Source organism: Malaclemys terrapin, chromosome 2 (genome assembly GCF_027887155.1).
Source record: "Malaclemys terrapin pileata isolate rMalTer1 chromosome 2, rMalTer1.hap1, whole genome shotgun sequence".
Classification (NCBI taxonomy): Eukaryota; Metazoa; Chordata; order Testudines; family Emydidae; genus Malaclemys; species Malaclemys terrapin.
In genome coordinates, this window is record NC_071506.1 from 1,828,551 (window position 1) to 1,852,353 (window position 23,803).

General features: G+C 45.4%; 1 protein-coding gene across 6 annotated transcripts in view; it reads left to right on the top strand.

Moving 5' to 3' along the window:
* The window catches only part of LOC128831750 (uncharacterized), an 82,355-nt gene extending 59,638 nt beyond the window's left edge, over positions 1 to 22,717 (top strand). For 5 of the 6 annotated variants that reach the window (XM_054018481.1, XM_054018480.1, XM_054018477.1 and 2 more), the window contains exons 21-31: positions 199 to 307; positions 2,748 to 2,881; positions 4,868 to 4,979; positions 5,694 to 5,923; positions 8,122 to 8,155; positions 8,998 to 9,138; positions 10,801 to 11,000; positions 12,096 to 12,331; positions 14,528 to 14,681; positions 15,136 to 15,184; positions 20,997 to 22,717. In XM_054018481.1, coding sequence (XP_053874456.1) covers positions 199 to 307; positions 2,748 to 2,881; positions 4,868 to 4,979; positions 5,694 to 5,923; positions 8,122 to 8,155; positions 8,998 to 9,138; positions 10,801 to 11,000; positions 12,096 to 12,331; positions 14,528 to 14,681; positions 15,136 to 15,184; positions 20,997 to 21,139 — 1,542 coding nt within the window. In that variant the 3' untranslated portion in view covers positions 21,140 to 22,717. The remainder of the gene's footprint in view (positions 1 to 198; positions 308 to 2,747; positions 2,882 to 4,867; positions 4,980 to 5,693; positions 5,924 to 8,121; positions 8,156 to 8,997; positions 9,139 to 10,800; positions 11,001 to 12,095; positions 12,332 to 14,527; positions 14,682 to 15,135; positions 15,185 to 20,996) is intronic. The other variant, XM_054018483.1, reaches the window with a different exon arrangement.
* The last annotated feature ends 1,086 nt before the right edge of the window (positions 22,718 to 23,803 follow it).

The window sequence follows — 23,803 nt, forward strand, 5'->3', positions numbered from 1 at the left end:
CTTGTCTGTTTTGTGTTGGGTAAATATGGTGAGGATGCCTCACGATTTGCAGTTTGGCCTGTACTATAGGGAATCTGCAAATGCTCAAGTAATGTAACTGTCTTGAGTAATGGGCAAGTTTTGCTAAGGAGCCACTTTATTTGAAATGAGAACTTTTTGTAGCATACCATGCTGATTTTTCCTTCCTCCACTTCCCAGTTGTGTAACTTTCTCCTGGATCAGACCGAGTACATCAATAAAAGGCAGCGTGGTATATCCCGTGTCCTGACACCAGAAATACAGGCTAGCATGAAACCAATATATGCAGGTAGGAAAATCCTACAGCTGGGCTAAGTCTGGCTTCCTGTACATTGAGAATCAAATTGTAGCAGTGACACTAACCATCTGTGCAATGGTGAATTCTGCCAGTTAGTACTGGAAAGAATGGTTCCCAAGCTGGTAGTATGAAAATCTGTATGGTGGTAGAGTCACTACACTACTCCTCCTGTTGAATCCACTTTTCCCACTTTTATTTCTTAAATTTCAAAGGCCCTAGTGCAAAGAGATCACTTTAAATTCTTATTCTTGAGCAGCCAAATAATAATGTTGTGTATTTGTAGATCACTTAGCATCTTCAAAAGGGAGAGAAGGAGCGGAGAATGAAATTCCACAGCAGTGCTGCAGAACTGCACAGAGCTAGAGCTGGACTCTGTCACAGCAATGTAGTAGCACCCAGGTGTGGTGCGTGCCTCCATCTGACACTGAAAACATCCACTCAGTGTGCAGCGGCAGTCAAAAAAAGCAAAGTGTTGGGAATCATTAAGAAAGGGATAGATAATAAGACAGAAAATCTCATATTGCCTCTCTATAAATTTATGGTACGCCCACATCTTGAATACTACGTGCACACATGGTCGTCCTATCTCAAAAAAGATATATTGGAATTAGAAAAGGTTCAGAAAAGGGCAACAAAAATGATTAGGGGTCTGGAACAGCTTCCGTCTGACGAGAGATTAATAAGACTGGGATTTTTCAGCTTGGAACAGAGACAACTAAGGGCATATAAGATAGAGGTCTATAAAATCATGACTGGTGTGGAGAAAGTAAATAAGGAAGTCTTGTTTACTCATAACACAAGAACTAAAGGTCACCAAATGAAATTAATAGGCAGCAGGTTTAAAACAAACAAAAGGAAATATTTCTTCGCACAACATACAGTCAACCCATGGAACTCCTTGCCAGAGGATGTTGTGAAGGCCAAGACTATAACAGGGTTCAAAAAAGAACTAGATACATTCATGGAGGATAGGTCCATCAATGGCTATTACCTAGGATGGGCAGGGATGGTATCCCTTGCCTCTGTTTGCCACCTGCATTACTGACCCTCTTTAGCTGTGATGAAGCAGCAAATTGTATGCTCTGGATGTTAGGGGCCACACCAAAATGAGTCTCTGGGAACTTTATAAAGGACTTCAGAGACTCTGCAGTGATTCCTTCCTATGGTGGCATGAATGAAGTAATACTTTGCTGCTGTGTGTATGATTGCATAGGTCTGGGCTAATTTAAAATTGGAAGCATGTGATGATGAAGGCAGAAGAGTGGTAGGTCAAATGCCCACAGTTTTGAAATTGGAAGTCTAGGGATTGTGGAGACCATATGGGATTTGAAATGTTTGGAATGTTTTACGGGTGCCAGCAGACAGCCTAACAACCGTTCCACTACCATATTCTGCTGATGTTGCTGTCAGGTCTGGAGCTGCTCACATTCCCTGGTGAAAAGAACTTGAGGGATCAACATGTAAAACCCTGGCTTTTTTTTCTGTGCTCATGACTCCCCCTCCTGACTTGCTGCAGAGCATGCAATGTGCTGCGTCATCACCGCTAAAGAGGGTCAGTAATGCAGGTAGCAGAGGTTTGTATGTTTGGTGCTGAACATGTGGAGTTTAATCCACAGTGACAGTTATGTCGTCTGTATACATGCAGCGGTGGCTTGCTGTAAAAGCACTAGGGATGTGCTCAGGCTCATGACCACAAAGCTCCCCCTGGCTGTGTATTTCAGTCTGTGTGGTCTACAAGCTAAATACATCCGAGTTCTACAATGAAGATTGTGTCCCACCTTCTCTTCAGTGTACAGCCCTGTTTCTCATGCAAGCTTTGCTTCCCTTGTTCCCGAGAGGGAGAACTTCTCTCCTCATGACAGCTTGGGGCTTCACGAATGATAAGGCAGTCTAGTGCCTTCAGTGCCATCCCAACATGCAATTTAGTATGGCCACTTGGATCAAAATGAAGCAACATATGTTGGGACCAGAGGCAATACGTGTGTGTGTGTGCGGGGGGGACATGTAGGGTCATGTGCCCCCTCCAGATTGCTTGATCACATGGTATGGTCGGGCCTCCTCCCTGCAGGACAGCTGAGCAGGCAGAGAGAGGCAGGAGGAACAGCTGGGATCTGCAGGGAGAGGCACTGCTTCCTGGGAGGGAGGCACTGCGGCGGGGGGGGGGGGGGGGGGGAGAGACGGACATAACTTGAGCTGTTTCAGGGTTCTGACCCCCTCCACTATCAACAGGCCTGGGTCGTCTCTGGTTGGGACCTGCCGTCTCTGTAGGCCACACCTCTATTAGATTGCAGTTTCCATTTTAGTAGTCGTGTGGCACCAGGCCTCCTGACAGATTACCATTCTGGCCATTGGTTGAGTAGCACATGGACAAGGCTGCACCAACACTTGTGAGATTATGTGCTGACATTTAAATACCATCCCTCTCCCGTAGTTTGTAGCCAACTGAATGGTCCTGGCTGTTTCCAGAGGATGAAAGATCTTATGCAGAGGCACGTCCACAGTCAGAAAGAGACCATGTTTAACCGTGTCACTGATAAGTTATGGCACCAGCTTGACCTGCTCCAGGTGAGATGAAACAGAATTAGCACTCTTCTGGAAAGTAGCTGGCCTTGTACAATGTGATATAACTGCTGCCTCTCAGGTCACAGGACCATGCTGTTTTGTATGACTTGGAAGAAGCATTGTAGCTTTTCCATTTGCAGTTAAGTAGCAAGAATGGCAGCCTGTATTAGAAGTTGACCCCTCCCGTTCTGTTTAGTTTGACTCTTGTTGCAGTATTTACTGGGGTTTTAGCCCTGGTGCAATTCCAGTGCTGCTATTAATCATGCTTAGTGAGGAGAAGGGAGAACAACTTGCAAGAAACTGTGACTGGATGGAAAGTTTTCTACTGTCTGTGAAAAATTTTGTGTGAAACACCTATAGACAAGCTTAGTGCAGGATGCCTCCTTAAAGAGAGTCTATATGAGGACAATATCATAGGGCAGTGGTCCCCAATGCGGTGCCCGAGGGCGCTATGGCATTTATGTGCGCCAGCCTACTGACAAGGGAGCGCCCCTTGGATAAGCAGCCGCTGAAATGCCGCCGAGAAGCGGCAATGTCAAGAAGCGTCGCTGCCGAAATGCCGTGGCATTTCGGCAGCGACGCTTCTTGACGTTGCCGCTTCTCGGCAGCTGCTTGTCCGGCGACTGCGCTCCTCGGCGGCATTTCGGCGCCTGGTCGTCCGGCGCCGCACTGAAAGGTTGGGGACCACTGCCGTAGGGCTACATACCATGATTGCTGTCTCCAGTTCCTTTCACACTTGACTCCCCGTGCTTTTAGGTTGTTTGAATCAGTAAACTGACTTATTGATGGACTACTAGTAATCAGATTTGTTATTACAAACAACTTTTCATAGTGTCATACATGCCTGTTACAGTAGAGCCTCAGAGTTACAAACTGACCAGTCAACCACACCCCTCATTTGGAACCGGAATTACACAATCAAGAGCAGCAGAGACCAAAAAAAAAGAGCAAATATAGTACAGTACTGTGTTAAATGTAAACTACTAAAAAAAGAAGGGAAAGCAGCATTTTCCTTCTGCATAGTAAAGTTTCATAGCTGTATTAAGTCATTGTTCAGTTGTAAAGTTTTTTAAAAGAACAACCATAACGTTTTGTTCAGTGTTACAAACAACCTCTATTCCCGAGGTGTTCATAACTCTGAGGTCCTACTGTATATTTCAGTATGCTTTAGTGTTAAAACAGTACTTAGAATTAAACAATAAATGAAATATATCTTCGAATGAGGTTTGAAAAGAAGTGAAGAGGCAGAGAGATACAGGAAATCTACTACAGTTCAGACAGAGCATTGCATGCTGGTTTTCGTCGTCCCAGGGGTCATACGTCTATATTAAAGATGATAAAATTGCTGTTGTAGTGCTTCAGCAAAGTTGAGTACTTCTGCATTAGCAAACGTATAATTTGGACCTGATTTTAAACGTGTCAGATTTTAAAATGTATTTGTAGTTTCACTAACTGGTTGTTTGCTCGCTAAAATAGTCCTCAAACTGCCATCCATGAGCTGCAGGGGTCACGTTATGCCGATTCTTCCTCTTTGCTTCCAGCTGTTTCTAGGCTGCTGGTGGCAAAGAGCCCTGGTGCCCTGTACAAGTACGTGGAAACAAGAAGAGGAGCCCGCCTAGCCTATGCATGTTGTGTAACTGAGCACTGGAAGGGAGTGGGTCCATCGGGTTGCAAATGGGAGAGGAAGCGGGTCCACAAGACTATAAAAACATGAGCTCACCAAGTGACTGTGGAGATAAACGGGAGAGGGAGGCATGTGTCCTGGATCCTTAACGCACAGGGTTTCCGTATCAAACTGCAACCTGAGCCTTCTCCCCTCTAAGTTTCACTTATACGGGGATTATCAAAGAGATTTAGCCTGATTAGAGCGATCTAGTGGTGAAGCAGCCTACTAAACAACAGGGGCCCTGCTGACTAAAAGAGAATTAATATCCATGTTGAAGAAAATTAGTGTGCAGCATGAAACCTTGAAGCCTTGTCTTGTTTTAGATCTACATCGGTGGTAGTTTTGAGTGCTTGGTTCAGGAGCTGACTAAAGCCTTGACTCTGCAGTTTGAACCAATGCTGAAGCCTGTCCAGAAAAATGATGGAATTATTCCAGGTAAAGAGGTTCTTGCTTACACGTTGGCGTCCTCTCGTTGCTGTAAATGCTGCAAACAGAGACACAACGTCACAGCACTCGCACCTTCTTGTGGAGCAGTTAGAGGCTGGTTACATATGTGAGTTATAACAAGTAGGCATTGCTGAAGCTAATTCAGTAATCTCCTACTTCAGAGTGTGCTGATAGAATTTGTGCTGTCTTTGTTTTGAACTGTAATGCTCTCGAACTAAAATGAGAGCTGAACTGTACTTTGCCATCCTTAAAAAAATAGTTTTGCCTTTGTCAGATTTGGGCTGTGTGCCTGCTCCTTCTAGTGGTGTGTCCTCAGAGGCAGACTTTGCACACACAAGCATAATTGTGTATACACCAACTGAAAGGGGAAGATGCACAAGGTTGGCCCTTTTAATTATGCAGACATTACCAATGGCACCTCTACTCTCCTGGGAATGGGCTGCCAGCCGCACCAGGTGTGCCTTCACACAGATACAGGGTGCAGTGTATCTACTGGAAAGCATTGCACGAAATCTGTTACCTGGCAGTGTTCCAGTTACATAGCTTATTGGGAGCGGTACAGTTCATGTTCATGCTACCCATTTCTTGCTGTGGAAAGCCTGGCTTCAATGTGTCTTGTGTTTATAACAGGTGCAGCTTTGAATCGTTAGGACTGCTGGTCAGCGGAGGGAATAACATTTGTTCCTTTAATGTTTTGTCCAGATTTAGTGAACATCTGTGCCAAAGTCAGCAAGATTTGTAAAATATCTCGTATAGATTATGTTCTTCCCAACCTCAGCAAGACAGAAAGCTGTTCTGTGCCTGCTTCTCCTGGGAAGGAGCTGCCGTTAAAGAGGGAGCTGCAGGAAGGCTTGGATCCCCCAAACTTCTTGGGAAAGTGCAATATCATCCGCATTGGGACCGTGTCACTTTCTCACATTAATCCCATTCAGGTACTGAATTTAAAAGCACCTCTTCCCTTGGGTTGGGAGGGATGTTAAGTAGGAGCAGATTTGGGTGTCCAAGAGAGAAGGCACAAGAGAAACCGACAGAAATACTTCTGCCAAAGTGATGTGAAACTTTGAGACTTGTTGTTCTAAGTGCTATACACTCAGAATATATGGTACATCCTATTTCTCTGTCTCAAAAGATTCACTGGCATAATATAGTATACCTGTGGATTCCATGCTAACAGGAAGGATTTCCTTTTTCTGCTCCAATATTAGATGAGAGAGATTCTCCCTTTTTCTCTTTTTGAAATTTATCCTCACTGGATATGTTCATTCTTTCTGTGACCACTCTCTACCATTGGGCAGGTTTGAACACATTGTAAAGCTGTTTCTCCTTTCAGTAGTTCAGGTTTTAACTAGATTTCCCAGGGAAGTTTGATTTTGGTCCTTTGCCGAGCCCTAACTTGTTCAAAATAAATCCTTTCTAGCAGAAACTTCTTGTGTGGAGCATCCTGACACAGGGTTTTTTCCCCTTATATTTGAGATTAATTGGAGATGTGAGAAGTTGGAAAATAACTTATCTTCTTGAAGTCTAACTTTTTTTTTTTAAGACCCTAGGAACCCCGCCCGCCCCTCCCCTCCCCCCCCCCCCCCCCATTTTATTCATTCATTGGTCCTCAGTGAAAGTTATTGCCGTTGAGTACTTCTGAAATGCTGCTGGCTGGCTTTTAGATTGGGTTTTATCTACCGCAGACTTGGAATCGTTGTGGCTTCCTTCAATGCTTTTTATAAAAAGAACAGGAGTACTTGTGGCACCTTAGAGACTAACAAATTTATTTGAGCATAAGCTTTCGTGGGCTACAGCCCACTTCTTCGGATGCAACTATATAAAGTTTGCCAGTTGCAACACTTGGCTTGAACATTTTAGAGACCTATTAATTGCCATTCCAGACCAAACTAGAGGTCCCTTTAGTACAGTCTTCTGCCTCTGAGGTCTTGTCTATACTTATGGCTAAATCTGCACTGCTACTATCAATACAGTGGTGTCAATTTAGCAGGTCTGGTGAAGACCTGCTAAGTTGATGGTAGAGCACTCTCCCATCGAGTCTGTACTCCATCTCCCCGAGAGGCAGAAGGTAAGTCGGCGGGAGAGTGTTTCCCATCGACACAGCGCAGTGTAGACACCTCTGTAAGTCGACCTAAGTTACATCAACTTCAGTTACGTAACTGAAGTAACATAACCTAGATTGGCTTACAGCTTTAGTGTAGACCAGCCCTGACACTGACCACTACCAAGTGCTTCAGAGGAAGGTGCAATGTCATACACAATTGCAGAATAGCCTCTGATGAGAGACTTTCCAAAAGTATTTGCAATGTCCAGAGACGACATGTTGCCAGATTCCCCTTTATCCACTATTTTGTTGACATGCATAAAGAATTTTAATAGAGAGGTGTAAGCTTCTTTTACAGAAGGTGTGCTGGCTTGGCCTGTCCTCATTCATGTAGGTGTTTTATAATTCTCTTTATTTCTACCAATGAGCCTTAATACACTCCCGGATCAACAGCTACTGCCAACTAGACAGGGCGGTCTACTCCACCTACCCTCCAAAGTATGTAGTAAACGTTATACTCTGAATTACCTTCCTTATGCACTTCCAGATAGAGTTCAAGGTCTTCATCATGAAATTCTGGCCTGAAAGTACACAGAAACCGTACAATGAATGGTTACCATTTGCATCTCCTGTATCTATATTGCTGAGTAAACCATGGGTATATAAATGGTTGGTGGAATTATGGAGTTAGTGATAAAGTTGTTTGGGGGATCTTAACTATGAAAATCTGGAAATTGAAACATGAGGGTTTTTTTAAATCTAATAAAATTGTATCATATTTACATCCTTAACGGTTTCTAAATGAAATATTTTAACTGCAAATTGTATTATCCGTTTCTCAATTGCAGTGTATTTTATTAACTCCTAGAGGCTTTTAGCAAAATAAATTCAAAAAGTGATCTTCAGGAGAAAGCAAAGCCTGTCATCCATTTCAGGGCTTCTCTGTGAACATATCATAGAGTTCCATTCAGGAATCAATACTGTAAAATGAAAAACAGCCACAACCTTGTTTTTAAATGTCTTTTCTCACTGGTCTATTTGGAAATCAGTGAGTTATCACCTAACAAATCTGTCTCTTGTATTTTTAAGATATCTGTGCAAGAAGTCACCATCACTATGACAGGTGAGTAACCGACATCATTTTTATCTTTGTGCACGCCCTACTTTTTCCACCCCCCCCCCCCCATTTATAAACTGCAGAATAGAAGGATTTTCTTCAATCCCTTGAAGTTGGTATTTAAAACTCCCAAGAAAGAAACTTTTGACCAGTGCTTCTGCCTTGGCTATGAAGCATTGGGACTCAGCACACAGAATCAAGGTCCCTCTGGTATGGGGACATTCCCTGGGCAGTATGAATTGATCAGAATGATTGACTTTTAGAATTGTTGGTCTCACCGAATCCATTCACACCTTTTCTGGCACAGCTGGATACATTCCTGTTACTTCTCCATCTGAACTCTCAGAAGAGAGAGAGAGACTAGAACTTCATGCCACTCTTTTTCCTACACACCATCTTAGGGCTTGGAGCACCCCGGGGATACCCCGTAGGTAAATCTTAGTAACCAGGAGTTCCCAGCCCGGCAGATTGCATTGATGCTCCTAGAAAGCTCCTGGTCACTGGCTTCGAGGAGTTAGTCATTACAGTGTTTAATATCCACTGCCATTCTCCATTGAGGGTTTTTTCTTTGTACACTGTAAAATTAGTTTTCATTTTAGACTATTCAGTGAACAGATAATTAATCTCTTATGTGGGAGGCTTAAGTAGGTTTTTGATATGAGGATATTTTCTTTCCACCTGGACAAAGCGCATAATATAAATTTAAACTAATAGAACAGCGACAGCACCATCCTTTGGCTGTGGCACCATATTATGTTCAGAGATTTTGAAACACTGAATATGGCTTTGCTGTCATAGGAGCATAAATGTGAGCATACTTTTAAATGCTCGTCTTTCTTCCTCCAAAGATAATACCACCGTGACTCTTCCGTTCAGCAGCGTGTATCTTTGTGAATGTTGCTTCCACCTATATTATTTGATCCTTCATCTCTCTCCTGAGTTTGCCAAGAACATTTATTCCAGATTGGGAGCCCAGGCATCCGACCCAAGTGAGTGGAAATGGGAATGTCTCCCGGGTGGTGGTGGTGTCTTGAAAAATAACCTAGGTAAACCTGTGAACTATTGAAGGGCTTTTTGTTTGTACAAGGCTTTTGTTTTCCATATCTCCACCAGACACATGTACCCTATACAGTAACTCCTCACTTAACGGTGTAGTTCTGTTCCTGAAAAATGCGACTTTACGCGAAACGATGCTAAGCGAATCCCAATTTCCCCGTAAGAATTAATGTAAATGGGGGGGGGGGGTTAGGTTCCAGGGAAACTATTTTTCGCCAGACAAGACATTATATACATATACAGTATACGTTTTAAACAATTTTAAACAAACAGTTTAATAGTGTACACAACAATGAATGTGAAGCTGGGTTGCGGTGGTGGAGTCAGAGGGTGGGATATTTCCAGGGAATGCCTTACTGCCACATGATTAACTAGGACTCTGCTGAGCTCTCAAGAGTTAATATGCTGTTGTTAATGTAGCCTCACACTCTACAGGGCAGCATGGACTGAGGCAGGAGGGAGGAAACACAATAGATGCAGGGCAGTAGCTGCAAACTCTTTCCTGCAAATACTGAACTGATGATGAGCCCATGCTATCCAGCTGGAGTGCACCACTCCCTCCTCCAGACAGCACATGCAAGGTGCTGACTTTCCAAAGTGCGGGGGGGTACGTGCATGAGAGAGAGATGTGCATTGCCCCCTTGAGTACGCTCACCCCACTTCAAGTACTTAAGCAGATCAGACAGGAAGCAACAGCTTCCAGCAAGCTCCCTCCGTTCTGTCCCCTAGCCCTATCCCTCCTCCTCCACTTTGTGGTACGGTGTGTGGGACGGGGCAGGAGCAGGGGGACATCCTGATACCAGCACCCCTCTCCCCCGCCTCCTCCAGCAAGGTCGAAGCTCCTGGGAGCAGCTCCAAGGCAGAGGGCAGGGCAGGAGCAGCACGGCAGTGGGGGTGGGACAGCTGAACGGCTGCTGGGCAGCTGCCGAGCCACATATCTTATGGGGAATTTAGGGGAGGTGATGGGGGGAAGAGAGGGGCACGCAGGCGGAGGGTGCTGGTTCTAATCCCTACAAGGAGGGGCTGCTCTTCTAGAGAATCCTGCAAGCAGTGGACAAAGCAGGCGGCTGCCAAACGACTGTAAGGGAGCATTGCGCAACTTTAAATGAGCTTGTTCCCTAATTGATCAGCAACGTAACAACGTTAACCGGGACAACATTAAATGAGGAGTTACTGTACTGTAATTTAAAGTCTGAACCACTACAATGGGCTAATGTGTTTTGCAATGGTAGGTGTGCCTTGTGTTCCCTGTCCTAAGTGGTGGAGGGGGAAACCACACATACACCCACATGAGCTTTTTCCATCTGTCATTATCATAATCATGTGTGGAGCCAGCAGGAGTTTCTTTGAAGTTCTCCTGCTGTGTCTTCTGTATGGAGCAGTATCTGTGCTAATTTGAGTTATTCCATAGACCTGGTATTGCTGTGCTACATAAACCATATAAACATCTGAGACTTCCGCCGAACATATTGGATTCCTAGAAACAACAGCCAGTAGGAAGTGGGGGGAGTGATAGAAAAAGCTCCTTCACGCTTCTGAGATTAGTTTATGTTGCGCTATGTAATGTAGTTTAATTGTACTGTCTTTATACCTAGGTAACCAGGAGGCTCTCATTATCCTGGACAAGCTCCAGGACCCATCATCTTTCCATAGCTTGATAGAATTCATTTCGGCAAGACATGGGGGCATACCTTGGTTCCGGGAACTAAATCTGCAGCAGGGAAGAGAGAAACTGGAATCGCTGGGGGTGTATTACACTGTCAAAGTGAGCCATCATGAGTTCTGCAGTCTAGAGGTGGGAATTTCAGGGGGACTATCAGAAAACAAGCTTGTTTCCAAAGAGAGAATGAATTGGAGGCTGTTTGCTGGGAAAGCTGGTATTATCAGATACTTGAGCTCCACAGATGAGAGCCAGCCAGTCCTGAAAAGTTGTCCTGAAAGACTGGGGCCTTGCCCTACATGTTAATAGATCATCTACTCTTGAACAGATTCTCAACCTCAAGTAGAATCTAGTTCTAGTGACATAGTGAATTCTCACTGTCTTGCAATGATTTTTGTTTTTTTGGGTTGTTGTTTTTTGTATTTATCTATCAGACCTACTTCCTAACCAGACAGACACGCATGACTTAACTACAAACTCCGATACTGTATTTGTACCTTTAGTTTAGCTAGCCACCACAACAAGCTTTCTGCCCTGTGCTGCTGCGAGGCTTCGCTTCTGGGAGACTCTTGAATGTAACCGCTCTAACATCCATGGTTTGATCATGGATCTCTGCCCCTGCCAGATGTTGGATGATATCCCACCTGCAGCAATTCTCATTTGATTTGTATCTTGTGATGATGGAGATTAAAATATTCTTTCATGGTGTTTAGTCACTCATCTTTCAGGAATTCTGACCTCTTGAGCTGAAATTATCTAGGGTTGTTAATCTCTATCTGAAGGTGAATTATTTTTGGAGAGTCTTTAAGCAAAAGTTTTGTAATTTAACTGACTTATGAGCCTTTGAAATATATGTGCTGTTTTTGAGTAGACTTCTGCATTCATCATCTCATTGGTTTTTATAAAGTGTACAGCAAAAGGCGGCCATGCTGCGCATGCGTATGCAGGTGGTATAAGCTGCATACTTTTGAATTGTAAGCTGTTACGGGCTCAGCTATTGTTCATCTTGTTCAGTGCTCCTGGAACTCTTGCTGTGTTTTCACTGAATTCTGGGAGGGGAAATCCATATTCTTTTTTAAACCAAAGAAAGAACCCAAGGAAATTCCCTACAAAATAGGTTAAGAAAGCATTAGAGATACATGGTTAAGAATGCAGAAGTTAAGGTTGCTGCAGGCTGCATTTTAGCATGTTCAGTTTAGCAGGTATTTAATTTTTTTCCCTCTTCCCTAGGACTTAAAATATGATGACGAAGAAAAGACTCTTGAGGTCCCACCTTCCAGTTTGCCATCAGATCAACCAACCGTCTTCACCATCGCACAGCAGCCCCTGCTCCCTGGCGTGAAGTGTTATCCATATGGCAGAAAGAGAGGAGGAGGAGAGATCCAGTCACAGTTGGAGAAGAAGCACAAAGGCAAAACCATAGAACAAAGCCCAGAAGTGGAACCTGCTGGGTTCCATCTACTGAGGTAACTGCATGGTGACCTTGGGGCTTCCCTGCTCAGATAGCCTTACTTTCAGTGAAAGGTCTCAACAGCGACAGCAGGTATTGCAGCACACCATCATACATGACCCCCTGTCTCAGCTTAAATACAGTTTAAATACTTAGCAGGCCCTGTCAGAAAATCACTTTTTTACGAGCTCAAAAGTCCACAAAAATTTCAGCTCAAGATTGAAATGTGTCCTGCAAAGTCCAAGTTTAGAAGAGAGACTTGGTGACAAAATGTAAATACAATTAAAATTAGATATTTTCAGATTTATAGGCTTCAAAGCTGGAAAACACTCATTACCGGTTGCTCATCCAATCCAGCCCCCCACTTTTCCTCTGCCCATTAAAGTGTAGTTTCCTATAGTCATTCCATGTGGAAACCTCAGCTTTACCACCTACCTCCCAATAGGCACTCTCAATACACCTTGGCTCATGGAGGTAGAACTGTTCTTCGAGATGTGATGTTCATGTCCATTCCAATACCCACCCACCTACCCTGCTGTCGAAGTAGCCGGCAGGAAGGAACTGAAGAGGGATCGGGTTGGCAGGGCCCTATATTGGGCGCTATGAAGGCACGACTCCCAAGGGCGTCCAGGCCGACCCTCTGGATACAGCTAAGGGAAAAATTTTCTGGGTGTTGTGCACACAGCGCGCACACACCTGATTGGAGTGGACATGAACAACACATCTAGAAGAACAACAGTTACGAGAAGGTGAGTAACCATTTTTTCCTGAGAAGATTGGGGCTTATTCCAATAGGAAAAAGGCTGTATTAGTGCCCTGCCATCACGGGACTACGACTGGGAATTGAGTACACAGACTTACTCAGGAATACCATCGACTCGGCATCTGCGGAGGATGCTTGCTTTGGGAGGGCAATTGTCCAACCTCTATTCAACTAGAATCCACGTTCTTAGTATTGCTGGCTAAATCCCTGCAGATGGGAATATGCAGAAGACATTAAAAAGTAAAAAGACCAAAAAAAAAAAAAAAAAAAAGTTTCTTTGACAAGTCCTCTTTTATACAAGATCCTGTGAATTGGTATTAATTACACTGCTTTGGCCCTGAATATTACAGCACCATGTCTCTCCAGCCTCTTTGTAAATGAAGAGCCTCTTCCAGTTAAGGTCTCTTTCTGGACGTGAAACAATCTAAATTAAATTTCTTGTCCAGAATAAATATAATGGGCTATTCAGGCTCATTGCTTTCTCTCTGAGGGTTTTCTCTGGCCCGTCACCATGGTATCTCTGCACCTTTGTCCTCCTTCTGAGGCCTTGTCTATACTACAGAGTTTTGTCGATGCAAGTTATGCTGACACACACCACTGCTTTCATTAAACTGCTGTTGCATGTCAACACTCTGTTCCTTGTGTTGGCAGAGCACAGCCACACTAGCAGCTCTTGCGTTGAGACAGAGAGCAGTGCACTGTGGTAGCTACCCCCTGTGCAACTGGCCGCAGGGCGCTTTGGGAAGGGTTTGCAATGCTTCCTGGGGCAGGTACAGCGTCGCGTGATGCAGGTTTCTCAATCCCATCCTTCCATGGGCATCCTCCAGCAGCCGCCAGCCCTGCCTGCCGCTGTGTTCCTAGTGCGGAGGAGAGCAGGATTCCACATTAATGATTTTGAGATTCTCTCTGAGTTCTCCCACAGACCAAGATGATCTACCCCTCCCCTGTAGTCTAGGCAGGAGTGTGTTTGCTGCTGTAGTGCTCAAGTGGGCAGTATCTATGTGAGTGCTGCACGCTGAGGAATTTCCACAGTTCCTGGAGCTTTGGGGGGGGCGGGGGGAACGGACGTGCCTGTGTAGCTGGATGCAGGGCTGCGGAGTTCAAAATAGTGAGCAGACTGGTCACGGTGGGCATTGTGGGATACTTCCTGGAGGCAAGGTGAACGCGGTGTCTACACTAACACTTCGTCACTCTAACTTCGCCACAAAAATCTCTACGCCTCTCGTCAAGGTGGTTTTATTTTGTCGGCAAAACGAGAGTTTTTGCCGCCAAAAGTAGCATTGTAGTATGTATACCTCCACTGTTTTGCCAACAAAACTGTGTAGTGTAGACAAGGCCTATGTTTCCAGTGGGTATTGAATTAGCGGTGACGTGACCTCTATTTTAGTCTCTTTCAGCCTTCTGCTGTTTAAATACCCCTCCTTGATATTTTTATTTTCTCGAATTCAGCCAACACGTTCCTGGCAGACTGGTGGTCTCAGCCAGAAAGTCCATGGCAAGTCACCCACAGAACACAAGCAGAGAGTGTGCACCTGCGTTTTACGACTGGAATACAACCTCTGTTCCAGGAACATCCGTGTCTGAGGCACCACCCAGCTCTCATGTAAGCAGCCTGCTAGGAGTGTGACAGCTGTCATGGGGAGGCAATGAGAGTCCCATCAGCTGGGCTGTGGCTTTCGTGGGAGTTATGCAACTGGAACCTTGTGCAGTACTATGAACACTGGCTTTTGTCTGGAGGATTTCATCCTTCACTAGGAACGTAGTTCCATGCATCTTTACTGGTGATGCTCATTATGCCTTCCCATGTGAGAGCTTCGTTTCCTTGTCACAGCCCTGGGCATCCCTTCTACTTTATACCACCGCCTTGAGGGCTTTCTCTTTCCTTGCAAACTTAGGTCCCAGCTCTCTCTGATTTACTGGAGTCTGACAGGCCATAGTTGAGCAGCTAATTAAAAATGAACCACTTCTGTGGTTGCTGGTAAAGAGAAGGGTGAGAGACACGGGAGCTCGTATAGTTGGGTATAAACTGAACTTTAACTCTTGGTTTATTTCCTCAGGTAACTGTGAAGGATGAAAGAGAGCTGTTTACCATTCCAAGTGCAGCAGGTAAGCAAAGGCAACTGTTAATGGTTACTGTGTCCTTGCTAGGCAAGGGACTCCCAAAATGTGCCCAACCAGGAACTTCACCACCTTTGCAGCCTACAGTCAAGAAATGTAGCCTGTGGAGCATACCTATCTCAGCATGTCTGCTCTGATCAAGGCAAACTATGCTGGACGTGTCCGCTCCGTGAGCTTTGCTTCCATATTGATTAGGGTGGCTGTGGTCTGAATCTTAACTGGCTTACTACCTTCTCAGTGATCCATTTCAGAGGACCCCACTCTGTTTCTGAATGTGTACGGTGTAGGTGTACGGAAAAGTGTGTGGTTCTTCAAGTGATGGTCCCTATGTGTGCATGCGCTCCATGTACCTGAGACTGGAAAATTCTTACTAGCAGTGTCCATTGGTTTGTGCTTCCTTGGGCTCCGAATCGAGGTCATAAGGAGAGGCGTGGATTGACCACCTCTCAAGTTCCTTTCTATGACTTACGGTCTGGGACAGAACTCCTCAGTATCTGCAGCTTTGCTAGCATTCCTACTAAAAAAATTTTTTGGGGTGTGTGTAAATAGTTTGTCTTAAATAGCTAGTTCTAGTATTTTAGTAGTTAATTTAGTGTTTTGGGGTCTGGGTTCCCCCCCATGTCTCTCCCCCCTAACGTTTAGGGTTCTTAGGATGCCTAAGATCCCAGGCTTTAAATCCTGCATGACCTACCTCCAGCTTTATATTGCCTTGGAGAATCCCACATTCTCTCCAAGTGCAATGTTTGCCGTTCACTTCCACCTTGAACATGGCAATCCCATGAATTTTGGCTTCAAAGATACCTAATGGAGCAGTCAATGAAGGCCCAGTCCAATCCCACGTCGTCCCTCTCTCTGTCCCTCTCTCTCTGTGTCACACGCAAGCACACACACCCTCGTGTATTATCAGCAGTTCCCTCGTAATGCCCTTTCAGGCTGACACTCTCCAGCTCTGGATCATCAGATACCAAGCTTGGGAACTCTAACAAGAGACAGGAGGGGAGGGTAAGATCAAACACCTCATAAGAAACAGGAAAGGTCCCCTCCTAAGGTCTCTACAAAGAGAATCACTTCCCTTCCACCTTCCAAATCACATCCCAGTATTGGACGTTAGGAGCTCACTGGGACCGGGGGGCTGATCTGTCAATACAGAGGGCCAAGAGCAGCCCTAAACAGCCAGCTATGGAAGGGGCAGGACCAGCCCCAATATGAGAAACAGGAGGGAGTGAGCACCAGCTGCACTGTCAGTACTGCACCACAGCAGCAAAAGGGACTCGGTGGTTCCATCATCTATCACCCAACTTAAATCACTACTGTCAGCTCCACTGGGAGGTAGCAATCCCTCCTGCTCGCCTGCTGCTAGACCTGGGTTCACTGTCCTGGAGGATCTGGCTTTTATTCCAACACAGAGTTGCTGATACTTGTGGAACCAGTGATCTATAAGGAGACACCCACACCTTTGAGGCACCATTTGCCAGTACTGTCAATGGCTTCATCCGTGGAGTCTGAAGAATCCTATTCTTCTGGTGAGATAGAGACCGAGTCAGTGTCCCTCAGCCTGCTCCAAGAAGCAGTATTTATTCCTGGGGGAATTCTGTGCCTAAAAATTCTGCGCACAATATTTTCAAATTCTGCATATTTTATTTGTCAAAATAACACTATATAATCATACCAGTTTCAATTATTTTGGTCATTTATTTCAAAATACCTGTCAACAAGTGTGTCTGTAACAATACAGACAACAACAAAAAATTCAGAAAATGTTTTTTGACAAATAGATTCCTTTCTATGCATGTTAATACAGAACTCTGAGTAATAATTCATTTAAACTGCAATACAGAACCATATTTCCTGCACCCCCCAGAAGTAGTGCAAAGTCTGGGGGGAGTGAGGAGTAATAGAGAAGCTGAGGGAATGGGGAATATTTGCTGGGAAGAAGCCTGGGTATGAACTTGGAGGGTTGTTGGGTATGGGTGGGAAAAGTATGGAACAGGTTTTTGGGGGGGATGGGGAGGGACTGCTAGAGAGTTTTCCCCCATGTAGACCCTGGCTGACCCCTAGCCTCTCCCATTCAGTCAGGCACGTGTGTCCCTCCACCCCCACTCAGACACAACCCCCCCCCATCCACATGTGTCCTTGCACCTCCACTCAGACACCCACTCTTCTCCCTCCCCCATCCCCATGTGTCTCTGCGCCCGCACCCAGCCATGCCCTGTCCCTATATGGCTCTATACCCCTTCCCCCTGTCCCAGTGTGTCTGTGCCCCCACCCAGCCACCTCCCTATCCCTATGTAGCTCTGCACCCCCATCCTGATCACCATGTGGCCCTGTGCCTCCACTCCCATTCAGCCCCTGCCCCAGTCTGTCCTCCCCCACTAGCCCTTTTATGAGCCCCTGTCTGACACCTCCTCCCCCCACCACCCCATGCTGTCTGTCTGTCCATAGTCCCTGTCTCCTGACCTGGCAGGCGCTGCAAAGAAGGCAAGCTCTTTCTCTTCCCTAGCTGTCTGGGAGCTGCTGCTGTGTTCTATTGCCACCGCACCCTCTGGTGGGCAAAAGATGGAACTGCAGCGACTTTTAAGCAGAAGCTTTTTTCTGCGCAAAAAAATTTAAAATATACGTGGCTCATTAATTATGCACCCCTGCAGTGGCACAGAATTCCCCCAGGAGTAAATGTTTGCCAAGATTGGGGCTCCAGATTCTCCTGGTACCCTCCCCTTTGTCACCACCTCCTTATCATTATGATCCCATCCCCTGGACGTTGGGGTTCCTAGGATCCCTACTGCACGCCGCCTGACTTAAAGGGATCTCTGCAGGTGTCTACACAAGGATCACTGCAAAGGGAGTACGTATCCTCAGCCCCGTCATGAGTACTGTGAGGAAGATCAGCCCAAGCACACAGAACAGTTCGACCCCCGTGCAGCACTCTCTTCCTCATCCCCTCATGAGGTGGTGATACCAGCCGCATCATCACTACCCAACAACTACAAGCAATTTCAAGGTGTGAATTCCAGAGTGTCTTCAGATTCTTCTGGAGGAAGCCCAGGATTCCACTCACAAGCTTCTGCAGGACCACAAGTGGGAACTACGTAACTTGGTGGTACAAAACATCTTCCAGTGGGGGTTCCCATTGTGGGATCTCTTCGTGTCCAAGGACAACAAGAAATGCCCGACCTAGTGTTCCCAAGCAGGTTGTGGTCACGATTCCAGAGGATTCTTTCCTGGTTCAGTGGTTGGAGCCGCTGATGAATGCCTTCCTACCCCGCCACCCTTTTGCCCTGAGTCCTAAAGAAAATCAAGAAGGACAGTGTGTTGGGGAGTCTCATGGCATCCTACTGGCTGAGGCAGTTCTGGTTCACCAGCGTCCGTCAGATGTCAGTGTTCCCGTGCATGCATATCCATCCGTTTCCAAACCTAACACAGAACAGAGGCAGAATCAACTATCCCAACCCAGCATTCTTCTGTCTAACAGCCTGGTATTGGGAAGGATGATGAGCTTAGAGGAATTGTGCTCCAAGGAAGTACAATCTGTACTCTGTAATAGCAGAAAACTCCCTACGAGACAGTGTTGTGGGCCTAAATGAAAGAGATTTTCTGTCTGGTACCAACTTCGTCACATAACCCCAGAGGATTTGGACATCTCTACTCTCTTAGACTACCCTCTTTCCCTGAAGAAGCTGGGGCTATCTCTGTTCCCAGTGTCTGCATTTGGCAGCAATTAACACATTCCAGTCCCTGATTGACAGCTACTCAGTCTTCACCCAACCTATAACTAAGATTCCTGAAAGGCCTTGCCAGAACTTTTCCTCCAGTACTGAAACCAGCACCGTCTTGGAACCTCAGCTTGGCTTTGTCAACACTCATGAATCCTCTGTTTGTACCATTGGCCCCTTGCCCCCTTCTTCACCTGTCTATGAAGGTAGCCTTCCTGACTGCAATCACCTCTGCCAGAAGAGTGGGTGAGCTCAGGGCCCTTGTGGCAGACTCCTTATGCAGTGCTCCCTAGAGTAAGGTAGTTTTGAGGTTACACCCCAAGTTCATTCCAGAGGTTCCCTCTGAATTCCACATTAACCAGGTCATACACCTTTTGGTCTTCTCCCCAAAACCCCACGTCATCAGGAAGGACAGGAAGTTCCACTCTATGGACGTCCCTCAAGCCATAGCTTCCTACCTACAAAGGACTGAACCCTCCCAGAAATCTCTGAGACTCTTTGTTTCCTTTGCTGAGCAGCTGAAAGGAGAAGCGGTCTCCTCTCTGAGTCTTTCCAAATTGATTTCTGGTTGTTTGCCTTTGACAAGTCGTCATCCCTGCAAGATCATAGCAGAGTGAGGGCTCACTTGACCAGAGCCCAGACTGCTTCAGGGCCATCTCTTCAGGGTTTTTCCCTCCTGGAAAACTGTAGTGACATCAGGCTCTGTGCAGACCTTTACTAGACATTATGCACTGGAGCAAGCCTCTTCTGCAGATGAGTTCTTCGGTACAGTGGTCCTAATGTCAATGGTGCAATACAGGTTCTCTCACCCTCCTCCTTGGTGAATACTGCTTGGGAGTCACCCACAGTGGAATACGCATAGGGACCATCACTTGAAGAAAGAACAGTAAGGTAAATGACCTGAGTTCTTTGAGATGTGGTTCCTCTGTGTATTCCACTACCCACCCTGCTCCTCTCCTGTGTCAGATCCTTTCTCTACCACAAACCACTCTCAAAAGGTATTGGAGAAGCATTCAGTCCACACCTCCCCTAATGCCTTTAGATTGGAGCATGAAGAGGTACAGGGCACAGGTGCGGACGTTACTAGTAAGACTTTTCCAGTCTCAGTTGCACGGAGCACATGTGCACCACAATAGAATACAAATAAGGACCATACATCTCGAGGAACTTCAGTTATTGTAGAGGTAAGTGATCTTTCTTTTTAAACAGGTCATTGTTAAGAGGACTTTAAGTAGATGCCCATGTAATAACAGGACTAGGGTGTGCCTACATTAAGGGTCTGTATGCCATTGTAAACAGGGCTTCAAACAGCGGGATGCTTACCTTGAGGGGAAGTCAGTCTTCTGCTAGCTGCAAGCAAGAGTTTTGTATGGCTCTTTGCAGTCTGTTGCCAGCCTTAATTATGACATGGCTATCAGGAGGATTGTTCAAGTCTAGGAGCTTTCTACAGCAGCCCCATATCCGTGTTAACACCCTGTTTCTCCTCAGCTACCAGTAGCTCCTGCATGTGTTTCAGAGGTAGCATTGATAGTGTTAAATGACTAGAGTACTGGGACGTGGGACCCTTTGGGGAACCTTAAGACTTGTTGAGGGGGCAGGCTGCAGAGAGAAATAACTGGAGGCAGGGAAAGTTGCTTGGCCCTAGAAAGTTAACTGCATTCTGTTCCTGCTCATGCACTGGTCCCTGCTGTAGCCAATGCTGGAAGCAGCTCATGTCTACAGAGGTTTAGGTACAGACCCCTTTTTGTGGACTAGGGAGAGGAGAGACTGTTGCCAGATAAGAATTTAAAAAAAAAAGAGAGAGAAAAGTACACAAAGGAAGAAGCAAGACAAAAGAGACGGAGGAGATGGGGGGATGGACAAAGATCAGATGAAAGATTGAATGGACAGAGCGGAAAGACAGTGTTGTTTTTAAAGTGTGTTGCAAGGGGGCCAGAACAGAGGAACACACCCAGCCATTAGTGTTTCCCCAGTGGGATTCCAGCAAAATGTTGGGAACCACCAAACAAGAGCTGCAAAATTCACTGATGTCAAAGCAGGACTGATGCCTCTGAATCTAATATTTTGTTCTCCTCTTGCATACAATAAAGGTACCCTTCATGTCCGAGCCAAAGAGGGTGTTTGGGGAAAGTGGCGAAATCTAAATGCTCAGGAAGACAACAGTTCTGATGGGGATAAAATGGAGACCAATGGAAACACGCACACTGCAAAAGATTCATGGAGCCCACACTAGTTTGTTATAATACAAAGATTGTTACCTGACTTATATACACACAACACACAATATATGAACATATATCATCGGTACCAAAAGGCTGTAGAAATAGACTTCTTCCCGTTGAAAAATTATTCTGAAACTGATCGTCAAGTAATCTTACACTGATAATGTAATACGATTGAGTGAATTCTGGGCACTGTCTCTGAAGTACCCTGCTGCATCAGTGCCTCTTTTCAGAATGGAAGAGTTTGCATACAACAGCAAAGCTGAAGTATCCATTTGGACAATAGTTGACTGTTTCTTGAAAGAGAAATTAAGTGAGTCAGCAGCATGCAGAGATGATATAAATGGGACTCCCCCTTTGCTAAGACACTTGACTCTAGAGTGTAGCCAACAACTCTTTGCCAGTGAAAGCCATGTTGGTAAAGAAAAACTTAGAGTAACAGTAACTCATCCAAAATGCATAGAGTCAAATGCTAAGACACTGTAGCCTACATATTAATCCAAAGCAACAGATCGTCGACCCACTGATTTTTGGAGAGGAAAACAGATTGTGATTTGATCAACAGAAAACTTCTGCAATAATAAAGAACAACTTCTTGTTGTTCTGTGTAAATTGAGGGGATGGATGATGTCCCAGGATGGTTCTGGAGAATCAGCTTATCGTGCCTGCGGTGGGGATTTTCAAATACAGACAGGTTGTGCTCGAAGTTCAGCAGAAGTGGAAAGGAAGTAGGAAAGTTCTAATCGGAAAAGATAATATGTTTAGTGTAACCCCCTAAGTAAACAAATCTACATTAAAACCTCTCCCTGGCCTTCTGGTGAGGTGTGACCCAAACTTCCATCAGGTGAGAGTGAGTTCTTGGGGTTACACTGTGTGTCAAGTGTGAGAAATGGCTGAGTTTTATGTCCCATAAGGACATGGTTTCTGAGAGAGCCTGGAGTCGGATTATACTTTTCTGTATCATAAAGCCCTGCAGTGTTAGAGTGGCAGTGGATGCAAGTGGGGCTTGATCCAAAGCCCACTGAAATCACGTAGAGACTTGCACTGACTTCGGTGGTCTTTGGAGCAGGTCCTAAATGAAGACGAGAATCCTTGGTGAAGAGGAATCTGTGCAGTACAGTTAAATCTTCATGGATTAACTGTTTAGTTTTGCTTTCTCTAAATATTCCCAGTTCTGATTAGTTTCATAATGGAGTCTTTGCTGAACAGAGCTATGGAGCACAACGATCTGTTTAATAGTATTGCCCCCACCCTTCCCTGTCTTGTTTCTCCTTTTTAATGTGTTTCCATCCTTTCCCTGCGATGCTGCCTGCTGCTAAATTTGCAAGTGCTGTAAGAATTTTTATGCTGTTGAGCAGGGTTGTTTTTTTGTTTTGTTTTAACTGAATGCAGGACTCTTTGAGGTAAAGCAGATAAACTGCAGGGATGTTAGGAACCCAGCCTGACTGAAAGTGTCTCTTGGTGCATCACTTCAGCTGACAAACTGTTTTTGCCTTATACCAATATGGTGTTTTCTAGCATTGCTTGAATCATGCATTGTATTTGTGCCTTTTTGTGTTTATAAAATAAAAATACTTGCTATTCTTCCAAAAAAAAGTATACACGTATTGGTGATTGTACTTTAGTGTGTGTGTGTGTGTGTGTGTGTGTGTGTGTAGAGGAGGCGGGGACATGTTACATACTGAGAGTGGCTATCACTGCATTTCTTGTTCATCCATCCTCCTTCCCCCCCACTGGCTCCATTTTCACATCCTTGGTACCCTGACCCTTCTACAGTTCCCACTGTCCCTACCTGCTCCTCTTCCCCTCTCCATACTAATCTCCCCTTTCCTTCCACCAGCACAGATCCAAGTCCTACATTCACCCCCTTTCCACTTCCCATATCCATCTCCCCATGACCACTTCCGTTGCTCTGGTGCCACCATTTCCAACCTTACACACATTCTCTCTCCCCCCTCCCCCCTCCTTCCCCACTGTCTCTGGAACACTTACTCCTTCTCTGAAAAGATTTGTCATCCATGACCTCTTTGTATCTTGCTCCCTCCAGCTCTTCGCTTTCTGACCTAGATCCCTTTGTCTGTCATGACCTCTGCTGCTGCCCTCTGAGGAGGTCTCTTTTCTCTCATTCCTGCCTGGAACAGACAGGGGTGGGGGTGACGGGCTTTTTCTATCCTGTTCCTGCTGCTTCAAGTCCCTCCAACCTCCGCCCTCTCCGTTCCTGCGTTCTCCTCTTTTTGAACAGCACTGCACCTGACTCTCTGCTCGCCCTCCATGTTGCTGTCATCTACTGTCCATCCAATTTCTCCCCCTCAGCCTTCCTCTTTGATTTCAACTCTTGGCTCTCTCTTCTCTTCCCAGTCTTTCACACTCATGCGTAGTGACTTCAACTTCCATATTGAAGACCCATCTGACCCCTTAGATGTACATTCTTCATCAATGATCTGGAGAAAGGGGTAAACAGTGAGGTGGCAAAGTTTGCAGATGATACTAAACTGCTAAAGATAGTTAAGTCCAAAGCAGATTGTGAAGAACTTCAAAAGATCTCACAAAACTAAGTGATTGGGCAACAAAATGGCAAATGAAATTTAATGTGGATAAATGTAAAGTAATGCACATTGGAAAAAATAACCCCAACTATACATAAAATATGATGGGGGCTAATTTAGCTACAACAA